General features: G+C 34.2%; 1 protein-coding gene across 1 annotated transcript; it reads right to left on the bottom strand.

Moving 5' to 3' along the window:
* Positions 1 to 15,045: 15,045 nt before the first annotated feature.
* LOC115698132 (probable trehalose-phosphate phosphatase D) lies at positions 15,046 to 17,706 on the bottom strand. The gene is made up of 12 exons (XM_030625311.2): positions 17,538 to 17,706; positions 17,103 to 17,423; positions 16,855 to 16,995; positions 16,641 to 16,712; positions 16,451 to 16,543; positions 16,275 to 16,331; positions 16,082 to 16,183; positions 15,896 to 15,973; positions 15,680 to 15,749; positions 15,511 to 15,581; positions 15,338 to 15,430; positions 15,046 to 15,247 (listed from the first exon to the last, which is right to left on the bottom strand). Exons 2-12 carry the CDS (start codon positions 17,397 to 17,399, stop codon positions 15,182 to 15,184), a joined length of 1,140 nt encoding a protein of 379 aa, XP_030481171.1. The 5' UTR covers positions 17,400 to 17,423; positions 17,538 to 17,706; the 3' UTR covers positions 15,046 to 15,181.
* Between the last annotated feature and the right edge of the window lie 477 nt (positions 17,707 to 18,183).

Here is an 18,183-nt window from a genome sequence, read left to right as displayed (position 1 = left end):
ACACTTATGAAAAGATGAACCAAAAATCAAGAAGTCATTCATAAAAATTTCTATACAACCCTCAATCAAATCTGAAAAGATAGCCATCATGCACCGTTGAAATGTTGATGGAGCGTTCATAGTCCAAATGGCATTCTCCTAGAAGTGAAAGTGCCATACGAACATGTAAATGTTGTCTTTTCCTGGTCCTTCAGCGATATGATTATTTGATGATAGCCAGAATAGCCATCTAAAAAACAATAGTACTCTTGTACAGCCAATCGATCTTGCATCTGGTCAATGAAAGCCAAAGGAAAATGGTCTTTCCTAGTTGCATTATTAAGCTTTCGGTAGTCAACGTAAATTGGCCAACCAGTAACAGTTCTGGTAGGGATCCACTCATTTTTTTTCATTCTTAATCACTATCATCCCTCCTTTCTTTGGCACTACTTGTACTGGGCTGACCCATTTACTGGCTAAAATTGGGTAGGCCACCCCAGCATCTAACCACATGGCAACTTCCTTTCTCACTACCTCTTTCATTGGTGGATTGAGTCTTCGTTGTGCATCGATGCTTGGCTTAGCTCCATCTTCCATTAAAATTTGGTGCATAACTATTGAGGGACTAATTCCCTTGATATCAGCTAATGTCCACCCAATGGCCTTCGTATGTGCTCTATGTACTCTCAACAACTTATCAGTATCCACATCAAAAAGTGAAGCTAACACTATGACTGGCAACGTCTTGTTGTTACCCAAGAATTCATATCTCAAATGATCAGGAAGAACCTTCAACTCAAGCTCTGGTGGCTTCTCTACAGACGACACATGCCTCTTTGGAACGACCCCCAACTCTTCAAAGTATTTTCTATTCAACGACCCATAAGAGTCAAGACATTTTACATATTCCATCACCTCACTTCTGTCTTGCTCATTCAAGTCCTCTTCGGTTAGACTCACTTCTAACTAATCCTCAATCAATTTCTTCTTTTCCACTATAGTGTCCACGAGATAACCAAAGAAACAATTATCACTAGCCTTTGGAAAAGTCATTGCCTTAAGAACAATAAAAACCACTTCTTTTCCTTGCACCCTCAGCTTTAATTCGCCCTTCTAAACATCTATCAATGCTTGGTCTGTTCCCAAGAATGGTCTCCCCAGGATGATGGGCACGTTACTATCTTCTTCCATGTCCAAAACAATAAAATCTAATGGGAAATGAATTTATCTACTTTGACTAGAAATCTTCGATGACCCCCTTTGGATGAACTAATGAACGATCAGCCAATTGCAAAGTTACGATAGTAGGCTTTGCTTCTCTCGATTACAATCTTCTAAAAACTGACAGCGACATCAAATTAATGCTCGCTCCAAAATCACAAAGAACATTCATCCCCTCTATTCTCCCGATGGTACAAGGTATGGTAAAACTCCCAGGATCTCTAAGTTTGGGAAGGAATTTCTTCTGCAATATTACACTACACTCCTCGGTTAATGCCACTGTCTTGTAATCCTCCATTTTAATTCTTCTTGGATAGGAATTCCTTCATGAACTTAACATAGCTTGGCATTTGTTCCAAGGCTTTTGCAAAGGGGATGTTAATGTGCAACTTCTTAAATATTTCTAAATGTTATACCCGAACTTTGGCTGGATGACACGTGTCAAGATTAAGGGGATGAGAATCGGTGCAATATCTTTTTACGAAATAAGTCATTCATTACGTAAGTATCAGAGTATATTTATAACCCGCTGACTGTAAGGTCTTAGGCAAGAAATCAATGTACAAACTGACACTTAGTGTATTAGCGAGAAACCATATGTCGCTAAATATGAATAGTGAGGCACCGGAGAAAGCGACACGTATTAACCGTGAAAATCCTTAGCATGCAATAAACAAGCTAAGTATAAAAGTCAGATCAGCTCAAAGAACAAGTAAGCGAGATGACCATCTCGCTATGGGAAGACATCCTATAGCTTCATCCAACTAACAGGAGCGAGGCTTACAACCCTGGCGAGTTAGAAGACTTCTTTATAAATAACCTTGATCGACACAAGATATACATTGTCGACCTCGGAGGCAAGAATGGCCCCAGCTCCCTATTGAGATCACCATAATCAAGTTTCTGTCGAGACATCTCCAGATTCAACAGTTAAAGACGTGTTTAATACACGATAGTTTTGACCCAATAAAAGCGAGAAAATCACAACTATACGGTTTTGAAATCATAAACCGCATTTACACAACATAATATGTAATAAAATCCCACAATTTTAGGGATGATTGCTGTAAAATTATTTCGGTCAACTTTGTAATTAACTGCCCACTATATAATTATAAATAGTGGCAGACAAGTTCAAAAAAGGGACGAAAAAACTCATATGAAAGGGTCCCTGAAAAATACTCAGAAATCTGAATAAGATTGACTCGTGGACTATGCAGAATTTTAACTACAAAACCACGTAAAAACCCCCTGTTCATATTCTTTATTTTGATATCTTTAATTTTTTCTGTGTTGAAATCAATATTGTGAGGCTCAAATTTGGTTAACAAAAATCTGCGTTAATAATTTGGTGCTTTCATCGAGAGCCTCTGTGAAAAAGCTCTGAGAAAACCCTCCCTTCTTTTGAAGAAAAACAACCTCCTTCATGGCTGAAAATCCAGAAAATGTTAACACCCCACATGAGGAAGCCAACCATCATTCTGGAAAAGAGCCCATGGGCTCCAGAAGATCTACCAATCTGTAGTCCAGAAGGACCACCCATTCCAGGAGGCCTCAACCTAAGGGTGGCCCTAGTGCGCGGACCACATGTTCGTGGAGAACTCAACCCGGCGTTGGTCCTAGTACGCGGACAACACGCTTGAGGAGAACTCAGCGTAGGAATGGTCAGAACCCCGGGACGAGGGATGAAGAGCTCAATCGTGCGGGTGCCCAATCAGTGAGAGAAAGAACTTATGAAACGGAAAGTCGTCACCTGAGACACTGTCTGGAAGAGGCGCAACGTAGGAACGCTGAGTTAGAACGTGAGGCAGCCTCGGCCAAGGTGCCACAAGGGATGAATACCAAAAATTAACCTGAACCTGGAGTGAGAAGACCACGAGGCACACCTCATGGGTCACGAACCAGGAGACAAGAAAAGGCCCATGAAGAACAACCCAGGGAAAATGGGACACCCCCTGAAAATTAGGACGAACAGCCAGATGGGAGGCAACCGGAAATTGATGAACAAGAAATCCCACATGAAAATGAGGAGGATCTTGGGACTCAACCGGGAGAACAGAGATCACTTGCTAGAAATCACCAACGTCCTTCCCAAATCCATAGAGCGAGGACTCGTACATATCCTGATGGGGGAAATACGACAAACTGCTCTCGGGAGGAAAGAACAGAGCATGAAGAAGCAAGTGTAACTTCGAGGCGATCCAGAACCCATAGTCGATCAGCTCGAAGAGGAGAAAGTACTCAACGAGCTAATGATCGAGAAAGTATGGGGACCAGTAGATCTGCGAGCTACTCAAAGACAAAGTCAATGAGTAAGATGCGATCTATGAGTAAGACAAGGTCTGCCAGCAATTACCCCCAGTCAGATCTACGAGAGCACTTGAATCGGAAAAAACCTGACCTTCGCCAAAAGCTTGGTTCAAAGCAAGAGGATCCAATCCAATTGTGGATAAACGAGCTGGAGTACAAGTTCAGGAGATATTAAGTGGGGGAATTAGGGAAACTATGTGGATACGACTCTGACGAGGAGCTTGAGTCGTATCACCCAGATATTATGAATACCCATTTTCCTTCGGGATTCAAAAACCCGCATGTCTTGTCTTATGACGGAACCACAGATCTTGTCTCGCATTTGAATAACTTTAATACAATAATGCGAGCGAGTAATGTGACGAACAATTTACGCTGTATGTTATTTCCCACCTCGCTTGTTGGAGCAGCGAGTAGCTGGTTTAACAAATTTACTCATCATTCAATAATTTCTTGAGAGCAACTGTCCAGGGATTTCAAGAAGCAGTTTCAGGCCGCTAGGGACAGGCATCCTGAAGCGGCCTCGCTAACCAATATAAAACAGCAGCCCGACGAAACACTTAAGGCGTACTTAAGTCGTTTTAGCACGGCTGCCGCTAGGGTTAGAAATTTGGACAACAACACGCAACTTACAGCCCTTCAGGCGGGGATCTCTACTAATCCATTAACCGCAGGGGGCAAGTTGTGGGATGACTTACAAAGACGTCCTGTGAGAAGCATCACTGAGTTCAACGAAAGGGCTTAGGTGTTTGTCCGGAAGGAAGAAGCCCGAAAGGAAACGAACTTGTTGAAAACAAGCTCGGGAGGTAAACCCAGCAATGATTCAACAGGTACTGCTTCCACGAGAATTGATAACTCGGGGGCTTCTGGTCCGAAGAGAAAGGACAGAATTAAGGAACCGTCGAAGGAGAGAAAGAAACAAAAGAAGCGTGACAAATACGTGCCATTGTATAATTTCTTATACCGAGCTTAATGAAACTAGGAGAATATTTACCTCGCACATGAGCAGAAGGTAGCCTTCGGCAAACCCAAGCCTGTGAGGAATTCGAGGAGCAAAAGAGATGCTAACAAACATTGTAAATTCCATAAGGATATTAGGCATACGACCGACGAATGTCGCCAACTGAAAGACGAGATAGAAAGTCTCATCGCTCGAGGCCATTTTAAGTAGTACGTGAAAAGACAGGGCCAGGGGTACAACCAGCCCAGTCTGCCCAATAACCCAAACAACTAGGGGTTACAACCTATTCCTGTGGAAGGAGAGAACATTCTGGTTATTTCGGGAGGGCCACATATCGCAGGGGAAAGCAATAACGCCCAGAAAAGATATGTGAAAGAAGTAAAGAACAAGCAATCGGCCTTTTCCCCAAAACCTTCCAAGAAGATGAAAACCAAGGAACCTCCCATTACATTCACAAAGGAAGATGAGAAAAATGTGAGATATCCTCACGTCGATCCATTGGTGATAACCATTCAGCTCGCCAACAAAAGGATCAAGAGAGTGTTAATAGACAATAGGAGCTCAGTAAATATCCTTTATAAGGTGACCATTAAGAAAATGGGGCTCGAAAAAGCCAAATTAAGACCTTGTATGGTGAACCTTTGTGGATTCACCAGAGACAGCATTGCTAGCCTTGGCATAATTGAGCTCGCATTGACCCTAGGTGAGGCACCTTTATCTGCTACTGTTCTGGAAGACTTCTTAGTTGTCTACCTGCCCTCGGCTTACAACATATCGTTGGGTCGTCCAGCACTGATCGGACTAGGGGCAGTCAGTTCGATTAAGCACCTATCCTTGAAATTCCAAACGCCAGATGGCGTGGGAGTGGTGCGCGGCGACCAAATGTTGGCTCGCGATTGCTATCGCATAGAGCTACAGCATAGAAAAGTTGGACATCAGTTGATGGCAATTTTGGCAGAAGACATTGAGAAGGAAGATGAAGATCTTGACCCTCGAGTTCAAGATAAGAGAAACCTATTGAAACTAATCGAGGAATCGAAAGAGGTCATTCTCAACCCAGAAAATCCCGCAAAGTGTGTATACATTGGGTAGAACCTGGACGAGAAGCTCAAATAGCAGCTAATAAGCTTCCTGAAGGCGAACCAGGATCAGTTTGCCTGGTTCCATGGAGATATGATAGGGATCGACCCTAATATTATCTGCCATCACTTAAATGTTGATCCAAACTACCCAACAAAGAGACAGAAAAGGAGGCCCTTAAATTTTGAGAGGTAAGGGGCACTAAAACAGGAGGTTGACAAGTTGTTAGCTAACGACTTTATACACAAGGTATTTTATCCCTCGTGGATAGCCAATCCTGTTCTCGTCCCGAAGCCCAACGAAACTTGGAGAACTTGTATTGACTTCTCCGATCTTAATAAGGCGCGCCCAAAAGATTGTTTTCCACTTCCCATGATCGACCAGTTAGTGGATGCAACTGCTGGGCATGAGCTTATGTCATTTGTGGACGCATATTCTGGATATAACCAGATAAAAATGTATGTCCCAGATCAAGAACATACAAGCTTCGTGACCAACATGGGACTCTATTGTTATAAAGTCATGCCGTTCGGACTGAAGAACGCAGGGGCAACGTATTAGCGATTGGTAAACGAAATATTCACAAACCAAATAGGGCAAAACATGGAGCTTTACGTCGATGATATGTTAGTAAAATCAATAAGAAGTAAGGATCACACCTCAGACCTCGCGGAATGCTTTGAAATATTAAAGAAGTATCACATCAAGCTAAACCCAAAAAAATGTTCCTTCGGAGTTTTCTCAGGAAATTTTTTGGGATTCATAACTAACGCGAGAGAAATTGAGGCAAATCCTGAAAAGATCAAGGCATTAATAGACATGCCATCATCGACAAAGCCTAAGGAGGTACAAGCCTTGACAGGAAGAATGGTTGCACTTAATAGATTAATTTCGAAGTCAACTGATAAGTGTGTGCCGTTCTTCAACATATTGCGAGGCAATAAGAAGTTCGGGTGGACAAAAGAGTGCGAGGAGGCCTTTCAGAACATAGAAAGGCATCTCGCAACACCTCTAGTTTTGGCAAAACCAATAACTGGAGAGACATTGTTTCTCTATTTAGCCATCTCGGAAGATGCGATTAGTGCGACTATAGTGCGAGAAGAGGGCAAGCACCAACAACCTATTTACTACGTAAGTAAAAGGTTATTAGGGGTAGAATCTAGATTTCCCACACTAGAAAAACTCGCGTTGTGCCTAGTCCATGCGTCTCGTAAGTTAAGGCCATACTTCTAGGCTCACCCCATAATAGTGTTAATCGATCAGCCCTTGAGACAAGTTTTATCAAAACCATATGCTTTTGGAAGATTGATAAAATGGTCGATTGAACTGGGGCAGTTCGACATAACATACCATCCTTGAACATCCATTAAGGGCCAAGCTTTGGCTGACTTCTTGATAGAAGGTATAACTCTAGAAGAAATTCCACCTGATCAGCGAGGCGAGGGAACGTGGAGGTTATACGTGGATGGCACATCCAACGAGCAAGGTTCGGGTGCATGGGTAATATTAATATCGCCGGAAGGCTTTAAGTTTCACTATGCTCTAAGATTCCAATTTGACGCATCCAATAACGAGGCTGAATATGAAGCCTTAATCACTGACTTAAAGATAGCAGAGGCATTGAAAGTTAAAAATCTCATTTTTCATAGTGATTCGCAATTGATCGTGAACCAGGTCCTCGGGGAAGACCAGGCCAAAGGCTTAAAAATGGCGAAGTATTTAGAGAAGGTTTGGAAGACCTTGGAAAGATTCGATGACTTTAAAATCGAACAAATTCCGAGAGACAAAACTCCAACACTGACGCCTTAGCGAAATAAGCCTCGTAGAATGACCTGGATGAACTGAATCTGGTTCCGGTAGAGATACTGAGCGAGCCAAGTATACGTGAAACTGAAGACGTCGAGATGATAGATAGCTCTCAAACATGGATGACACCTATTATCAATTATTTACTCGACAGACAACTTCCAAATGACAAAAACGAGGTGCAAAAACTGTTGTATTCAGTACCTCGCTACACAATGATCAAAGGCAAACTATATAGAAGAGGGTATTCAATGCCCCTGCTTCGGTGTGTTCTCCCCGCAGAAGCAAACGAAATCATTAGAGAAATTCATGAAGGCTTCTGTGGGGATCATGTGGGTTGGCAAAGTCTGTCTAAAAAGATCATTAGGCAAGGATATTACTGGCTAACGATAAATAAGGACACACACGAGTTTGTTAAGAAATGTGATAAGTGTAGACTTTTTCACATATACCTCGCGTACCGCCAACAGAACTTAGAATGATGATCTCGACCTACCCATTTGCTATATGGGGGATCGACCTAATTGGGGCATTACCCATTGGGCGAGGAGGAGCTAAGTATGCGATAGTAGCAGTCGACTTCTTCACTAAATGGACGAAGGCCGAGCCCCTCATCTCCATAACCTACAAGAAAGTTCTTGACTTTGTTGTCAAGAAAATTGTCTGTAGGTTTGGAATTCCCATGAAGATAGTATCCAGAAATGGAACCAATTTGATGGCGACTTGTTCACTGAATTCTGCGAGAGGAATAAAATTATCAAAAGCTTCTCGTCAGTATCCAGACCTCAGACAAATGGACAAGTAGAAGCCGTTAATAAAGCCTTAAAGGATACTATCAAGAAGAAGCTAGACGCTGCCAAGGGAAGATGGTTTGACGAGCTACCTCAAGTGCTCTAGGCCCACAAAACTACTAAGAAAATAGCCATGAGACACACTCCTTTCTTGCTAGTATTTGGCTCGGAAGCAATGCTGCCTGTTGAAGTGAATATATCGACTCACAGAAGAGAGTTTTATAATCAATAAGAAAACCAGGAACTTTTAAAATTGTCCTTGGATCTACTTGAGGAAAAACGAACTAAGTCGCAAATCACCAACGCAGCATACCAACACCGAGTTACAAGATACTTCAACAAAATAGTCAAGAAAAGACTATTCAATGTTGGAGACTTGGTGCTAAGACGAGCCTTTGCAAATACAAGAGACGCATCTGCAGGAGTGTTCAACCCGAATTGGGAGGGTACATATGTCATCGAAGCAGTAGTTGGAGTCAAAGTTTGTAAATTGGATCGACTTGATGGCTCGTTAATAAAGAACTACTGGAACGTAGAACATTTGCGACCCTACTATCAATAAATAAATGATGTAACTCGCATTATAGATGTAAACTTTAAACTTCAGTTATGAATAAAGAGAATCATCTATACTAAGTAATTACAAAGTTTTATTCTTTAAAAATTACTTAAGGGATATTTATGTATGATTAACCGAAATTCATCTGAAAATACATTGTCTAATGCAAACCCGTCATTTCAAATTCTTTTTGAAATTCAACGGTTCTCGACTAAACCTCTTTGACGAAAGTGGAGTCGAACCGTTATAACTCCCTGACCAAACCTTTTTAACGAGAGAGGGGTCGAATCGTTATAACACTTTATCAAACCTTTTTGACGAAGAAGGGATCAAACAACTAAAATTTTTTATTTATAACCTAACCGTTAAAATATTACGTCATTATCCACGTGTCATTTTCTTATTGGTATATTTTAATTAATTTATTTAAAAAAAAATAAAATTTTAATGACTTGGACCAATTAGGAATTGCCACGTGGCAATTTACTTAACAATTAACAGTCATGTACCTACAAAAGTTCCAGAATTATAACTTAAGTATTATTACCGCCAAAAATTAAACTTAGGTATTTATTTACAACTGGGAGTTAAACTTAAGTATTTATGCCTCAAATTACTCTATAATATATAATCTATATATAACTATAAAAAGAGAGAATGTTATTTTTGGGCTTTCTTAAAGTAAAATACAAAAATATCATTGGTTTTCTTGATTAGTTACCATTAAATCCTTTTATTTTATTTTTTTAGAAAATTAAATCGTTCTATTTAATAGTAAGAGAATTATAAATTTTTCGAATATAAGTTATTTACATAAAGAGAAGACCCTAGGGCATATATCAAAAAGCTCTATTTTTTAACATTATCAATTAGTTATTTTTATTTTACAATATTATTTTGTAATATATATATATATATATATACAAATTATTTAAATCTTCATTATCTCATATAAAATAATAAAAGGAAATTTATATAATCTATAAATCTATAATATAAGGTAGAATAGACAATATGTTTCTTTTCTTTATTTTTTTTTTAAAATTTATCACCTTTGTGGAGTTTCCTTCTATATATATAATTAATTTTAAAACTATCCAAATTATAGTAAATATTACCAATATATTTTCTTAGAGCATCTTCAATAGAGTACTAAAAGGTAGTATATAGTTATATTTTAGCATACTTAATAAAAATTATTATTCTAATAGCATTTTAAAATGTGTACTAAATTTGATACATGCTAATAATTGTGCTAAATTTGGCGCACAATAAATGCTACTTTTTTATTTACTATAACATCAGTAATTATTATTCATTAACTTTAATTAAACTTTACATTCTTTATTTACTATATTACTATTATTTTACCAATAAAAAAATAAAAAATAATAGTAAATAATAATTTTATATATTTTCTATAAAATATCAAATGACTATTAATATAATTAATTATTTCTTCACTTATTTGTATATTTAAGCACAATTATAAATAGTGGGCTAGTATAGTACAAATTCAATTTTTGTGTCAAATTTAGTACAAATTTTACATCTTACATTGGAGATGATCTTAGCTGTATTACTATTTTGATATTTGAGAGTTTTTACAAAAAAAAAAAAAAAAAAAAAAAAAAAAACATATGGATATAATTTTGACTAAATTTAGCTAATTAAGAAATAAACATTTGTAACACAACTATATTCTTTATCGTAATCTATATCAACATATTATTTTGAAGAAAATGAATAGAGGTAGTGCAACTTAAGATACATATTTATAATGTTATGCAATCATTTGATAAATTTTAAATAATTTATTATACTAAAAATATAATTTAAACAAGTTATTATATATACTTATATATGAGTGCACTTTAATACTTAAATTATTAATGTCCTTTTTCATTTGTAGATGTACTATATAATTTAATTTTTTATGTAAATAATTGTGATATATATATATATCTATTCTATATAAAGTGTGCCTATATAATCGAATTCTTGGTTTATGAGAAATTTGTGGGAGACTTTTTATTTATATTAAAAATAAAATAATTTATTATTAAAAATAAAATAGTTTATGAAAATTCATGAGTCGCTTTTTATTTATATTAAAAATAAAATAATTTATTATTAAAAATAAAATAGTTTATGAGAAATTCATGGGTCACTTTTTATTTATATATAATAAAATAAATCTCATTAAATCTAAAAAAAATACGATTGGGTTTTTGCTGTTGTACATTTATGATTTTTCTCTTCTTCTTCTCTTCTTCTCTTCTAGAATTACCATTGTCCTATAAAAACACTCATTAAAAGAAAAAGTTATATTTTAGCACATACAGTATAACTAAGAAGTCATAAAATTTATAATTTCGTCTTCTGTTAAATAAAAATAATAGCAACTTGAAGCATTATTATAATTATGCTGCTTTGTACATGCTGCGACAAAAAGGAATGTCAATCTTATTAATTTCTCCATGTTCTAGCTATTAATGCAAACCAGAAAAAGAAAAATATTTACTAAAACCCACCAAAACTTATCATAATTAAACTTGAGGCATTAGATGCAAAAAAAAAGAAAAAAAACAAAAAACAAATCAGAGAGTACATTACAGCATTTTTTTGATCACGTGCTCATAAATTAGAAGCACAATTAAATAAATTAGCGAAATAGTGACTAACATCCAAATTTCAGAATTGATGAAAAATCTGCAACTGAATGAGGTAAAGACTAATACAATATTTACTTTATAAAACTTTTGTTTCAATATCTTACTATTATTAATACCATTTAATTTGGATGTAGAAAAAATATTTTTGGATTGAGGCGGCAATAAAAATAATTGATACTGTCCAGAGTTTTTATTACATGTTATGTGACGCATGTCATAAAAAAATAGATTTAATTTATACAATCGCAATGAAAAAATTATATGTGACAAGCCATCATGCAGCCAGGAAGGATTTCTTACACCACGGTATATTACAAAAAACATATGATGTTATTGAAATTAAGTTAAAATAATAATAAAAAAAAGATACTAACAATCTTATTATGCATTTTACAGTGCTATAGCATATGTTGAACTTGATGACAATACAAAGAGCCTATCTGCTGTCATGTTCGCAGATATTGTGAAAAAAATATTTTCGTGTACTGCTGCCCAACTAATGAAATATACCGCAAAGGTGTAATTTTAAAAAAATAAAATAGTTTTACATGTCTTTCATAAGTTGATTTTTTTAATTAAATAAGCTATGCACACCATGTCTAATCATTTTAAATGAAAATACATCACGATTTGTAGGAACACCGCTGCTTTGTCGACACTACTATATTTAATTTATCAATGAAAAAATAGACAATCCAGATATATGCGGACCCGGCTAGAATGAAAAGTGTAAAATACAAAAATTACACTATTGTCTCTATCGAAGCAAATGATGATTGAAATCCACCAATGACTATTATTAGTTTTCTTATCTACAATTTTTAGACAAATGCTATCTTCAATTATCAACAATTTAGAGATTGATTTTTAATTTTCTTTCTATCTTACACCCATTTAAGTAATGTTTCTTTAAGTATTGGAACATCACCTTTTAATTTATTTTTGGATTAACTTAAGAACATATTTAAATCATCAAGCTTTCTTAAACACTAAGGTGGCGTTTGGTTGGAGGTAATGAAATGGAATGGAATGGCATGGAAAGGAAATAATTTTCATTCTATTCCTTTGTTTGGTTGCATTTTAAAGTATTGGTGGAATGGTTATTCCATTTTAAAAAGAAAGGAATGACCATTCCAATGTAACAAGAAAAAAAATGAATGATTTTTTTATAATTTTTTTTATGCATTTTAAATTTTTATTCCATACCATTCCTATTCCTATTCCCATTCCCATGCCCATTCCTATTCCTATATTTTCATTCATCCCAACCAAACGCCTCCTAATATATTACATTTGGTATTCACTTTTAATTGACAACATTATAAACTATAATATTTAAATACACATAATAATAATCTCACCTAATAACTAATAATATATTTTTCTTAATTTTTAATTGTATCATTTTTAAATAACATAGGAAAAAACTAGCATAAAATTTAGTATACGTGCCTCGCACGTAATTTTTGCTAGTATATATATATATATATATATATATATATAAATGCAGGGCCGTGTAAAAGTGGGTGCACTCGTATTTTTATTGTGTTTATAAAAATATGATATTATTTTTATAATAATTATTTACATTGTATACTTATTTAAAATATTTTATAATTCTTTTTGTAGAAATTTACAGTAATTTGTATTTTTAAAAATAATATTGAAATATTTTTTTTATAAACTATATATTAAAAACATCAAGTATAAGTATAATAACACTATGTCGCACTAAAATTATTTAGAATTTTTTTAAAAAAATGTAGAATGTAAATAATTAAGTGTGCATTATTATATAAAAATAAATGTAAATACCATTTTAGACCCTGTGTTTTGCAAAAGTTACCGATTGGACTCTCGGACCTTGTATTTTCCAAAATAGTAAAAATAGGACTCTGAGTTTAATTTTTGAGAACTTTTTTTAATATAACCAACTTGAAGAAAATTCCTAACACGAACAGATATAGAAAATATAAACAGTTTTGTCAGAACACTTTTAGATCAGATTATTATTGTAACGTCCCCGCTTCAAGCCTCCATTGGGTCCTTACACCCACGGAATGAATGACTCTTATGCACGAGTACGCCACTTTGGCTGCTTCCTGGACTGATGACTGACCCTACAGACCAACACGAGTGTTTCCAGCGTGCTTTGTCCTCACTCGCACGCTTCCTGGGAAAACTTCCCAGGAGGTCACCCATCCTGAAATTGCCCCAGGTCAAACACGCTTAGCTATGGAGTTCTTTCATGATGGGCTACCGAAAAACAAGATGCACCTTCTTGATATAAGTAGTACCAATCAATCCATTTAAGCTCTCTTCAACTGTGCAGTCCCATACCTATACAGTCTCAGAATCATCCCACTTGACCATCCCCAGGCGGTGTGGGATTGTACAGCTTACCTGATATTTCTCCTTACGGATCACGGGACTACTGTGTCACAATTATTAAATTTTATTTTGACAAAAAATCAGTTTAGGGTCTTATTTGTACCATTTTAAAAAATACAGGATCTATTTTATAATTTAACAAAACAGAGAATCTATTTGGTAACTTTTATAAAACATAAAATCTAAAATAGTATTTACCCTAAAAATAATAGAACTACACTTTATTATATGCTTAAAATACAATAAGGATGTATAATTAACTATATAATGATATATAATATTTTGTAGTAGTGTTGAGTATTAGTAGTATTTTTTTATAAAGATTTTGTTCATGTGGTACCCACGTGTAATTTTTACTAGTTTAAAGTAAAAAAGTAACAATAAAAAAATTAATTTCAATGATTAAAGTGTTAATATAAATCTCATTGATAGGGGTTCAAAATTTTAGAACCATCTAAAGTGTAAGTTAGCTTATAACCATCAAACAATTAAAACAAGAATTTTGTTAATAGATATCACTTTTTAATTTTAATTATAAATTATATATATTGTAACTAACAAAAGTATATCTAATTCTTATGGCCTTTCTCTATGTGGATCGTCCACTATATATATAAACTCTTTTCTACAACTATTCTACAAAAGTACAATAATTAGTTGCCCAACTCCACTTTTGGCTCTTTGATCTAGTTCAATCGTGGAATATAATGTAAACTGAAATCTTTCATTATAGTTACTTTACATTAATATTAGTGTTAGTTTAGTTAAGTTCTGTGTTTTTCTACACTAACAATATTTAATCCATTTCATTTAGTCATTTATTATCAAAAGTTTATTATATATATATAAAAAAGTTGGTTTGGTTAGATTGCATGAAAATAAAGGAATAAGATTAATAGAAATAGGAATTGGGAATGAAATTAAATTAAAGTATTTATCATTTTATTTTCTGTTTTAAAATAATATAATTATTCCACCAAAATAATTATTCTATTAAAATAACATTCAAATACTTTAATATAAAAAATTAGAATAACAGTTATTTTCTTTCCATTCACTCCATTTTATTACTTTCAATCAAACACAACCATAATATATAAAATATTAAAAAAAAAAATATATATATTGTTATTTGTTACGAACATTAATGTCCATGCAGGCACATCCGTTATTCAGAGAGAATAATTCAATTCAACAATAATTTCTAAATTCTTGGGAGTTTCTTTTCCATTAACATATAAATATATATTATTAATATATTAGATAATTAAGAGATTAAAAGTACACATTGTTTGATTAAATTGCAATACACACCCTTGACAAAATTATCACTTTGTTAATTAGCATATATAATTAGCTAGCTATATATATATATAGTAGTAGTACTCTCAATCTCACACATACACCTCTAGCGGCCATCTCTTCGCATAAACACCCTTTTCCACTTTGCCAGCTCTCTCAAAAAGTCCTTAACCTACAGTTAATTAGAATATATACAAATTAATAATTATTTTATAAAAAGTAATATTACTTTTGATAATTATTATAATTATAATCTTATTACCTCAGATGGTTCTTGCAGAGAATATGTGGCATTTGTTTCCTTTGGAAATTTAGAAACAAGGATTCCAAATCCTTGTCCTCTATCACGCAAAACCTATATTTAATGTATAGAAGAATAAATTTTTAGACTCTTTTTCATTTAATTGTTAATTAATAATTAATAATTATCATTACCTTGAATGCATCCTCATCGGTTTGATCATCTCCAATATATAGGGGCAACACTTGATTAGCATTGGGATATCCTGAAAAAAAATATAATAAGTGGTTATTAGATATAAATATATATATATATAAACATATTAAAAAAAGAAAGGATTAGGTTTATTATAATAAAATATACCTAAAGATTCCAATAAGAATTCAAGGGCTTTGCCCTTATCCCATTTGATGGTTGGCCTGATCTCTAGTACCTTTTTAATATTTAAAAACGGCACAACAAATTGTTATAAACTTATACACATTTTAATTTAATAAATAATATAAGACACTTTAATTTTTTATAGAGTACCTAATAACAATACTCTAAATATATTTTCCTTATTATTACTATTATTACCTTTCGCCCTTGAGTCAATTTCAGCTTTGGATATTCAGTGAGAACCACTTTAACTTGATCAGCCAAAGCGTCCCAATTCTGAAAGTTAACCGCACAAAAGAAAATTATACTCATAAAGTTGATGAAAAAGAAAGGGTCCAAAGCAGTATAATTCATGTTAATTAAGTTGTGATATTATTGTTTTACATTCTCATCCACACAGCGAAAGTGTACTGATAAGCAGAACTTGTTATGCTCCACTCTGACTCCAGGGATGGATTTTGTTTCTTCCACCAAAATAGTGTACACCTGTATGCATGCACATCTTTATAATTATTTATGTCTATATATATATAGGAGAGAAAATTAAATTATAAACTAATTAATTAATTATAATTACCTCATCAATCATTGGTGAAAATTCTGCCGCAGGTTGATACATAACTGCATTCTTAATCTGAGTATCAATTAAAAATATAAAATAAACATTAAAATTTTAATGTTAAGGTCAACAAAAAATAAAGTACCGAAGTACAAACAAATCACCAAGAAGACAAAATAAAAAATAAAGCTCACCTTTTTTTGTTTGGTAATTTTTGTGGGACCCTTTATGTCCATTCCATGGCTGCCTGCATAGTATAGCTCAGGTAGTTTCACAAAGTCATAAACCTGCATCATTAATATAATTTGTATCATCATGATCATCATATTATATTTATGGTGGATATAAAAAAGTAATAATTAAAAAAGAATGAATTTTGTTTACCTTGTCTCTGCATCTTCCACTGACTATGGCAGTTGGGAAATATCTAGCAACTGTTTTCACAGCAAATCTCATCTGAAAATGAGTTGATCATGATCAGTTAATAATAAACTTTATTATTAGGTCAAATTTTTAAGTCCAAACATATATAAATGAGAGAGAGAGAGAGAGAGAGAGAGAGAGAGAGAGAGAGAGAGAGAGAGAGAGAGAGAGAGACCTTATCAGACATGAAAGCTCGATCTGGGTCTTCTACAATGGGAGAAAGGGTACCATCATAGTCAAGAAACATCACAATCTGTTTTCCTTTTGAAGCATTTTTTATCTCTTCAAACATGGTTAGAGCTGAAGGATGACTAGCCTACAAACAATAATATTATATATATATTAACAAAAATGTTTAAAATGATTATATAAAACATCACCACAAACAAAAATCATATACTATTAATATAAGTTATTACTTACTATCCAAGAGTTTTGGTTGTGATTTTGTGTTTGTGAGACAGAAGCAGGATTATTATTATTAGTAGTAGCAGTAGTAATTGTTTTGTTATTACTACGTGGAGGAGAAGAGGCTCTCATGGACTCAACCCAAGAACTCATTCTAGTTCCTGTACCAGTCCTCCCATCACCATCACCACCACCACCACCACCACCAATATTATGAATTTCATTAAGTCGCTGAAGCTTGTTCATGGAAATGGTGACACACCCATTTCCTAATTTCATCTCAGACGACGAAGCCACATTTTGGTTAGCCATAAATATATATATGAAGATAATCCCCTGAATATAGCAAACAACACAAAATATATAAACATTATATTGTTATATATTAAGAAATATAGAACAAGCACATAAACTTAAAAGATAAGGTAATTGTGGCATACGCACACACACCGTAAATATTATTAGTTGTTGATTCAGATATTGCAATAAAACCAATTTAATTGACTTGGGTTTTAGTAGTGCTTTGTTTTCTTGAGAATAAGAAGAAAGAAAAACAGAGAAACAGAAGAATATAGGAAAGGAAGAGAAAAGTGTGTTGTGTTGGGCAGGGATTGAAGAGTGGGGTGGGGGCTTTTTATAAGTGTGAACTGTGAACCACAAAAGATTAATTAAGGGAAGATTAATTAAGGAGGATTAATTAATTAAAATGATTGAAAATCACTGACACGCGCATGCACTATCAGACGAAACAAATTCCTCTGTTTCTTTAGGTGCCACTGCTGTACTTTTCGACCATACATACAACACTAGTTTTGAAAATACACTATTTATTTTATAAAGTAAAATAGTTAAACAATAGAGATGAGAGCCAATAAATAAAACTTATATATTAAGTTATGTAGGTAGGAGGGGACCGGTGAAAGGTGTAGTATTTTTTTCTTTTTCTTTTGGGTCGAAGATTCGGAAGCGGGCCAGGAGAGGGGTTCTTTCAACACGTTTACGCTCGTGTCTAAGTATATATAATACTAAGTAATTTTCTCTTAAATTACACACAAATTTAATATATATTTAATTGATGTGAAAATCAATATATACT

This window comes from Cannabis sativa, chromosome X (genome assembly GCF_029168945.1).
Source record: "Cannabis sativa cultivar Pink pepper isolate KNU-18-1 chromosome X, ASM2916894v1, whole genome shotgun sequence".
In the NCBI taxonomy this organism is placed as follows: domain Eukaryota; kingdom Viridiplantae; phylum Streptophyta; class Magnoliopsida; order Rosales; family Cannabaceae; genus Cannabis; species Cannabis sativa.
Note: the sequence above shows the minus strand (reverse complement) of the source record. Positions and strands in the feature narration are given on the sequence as shown.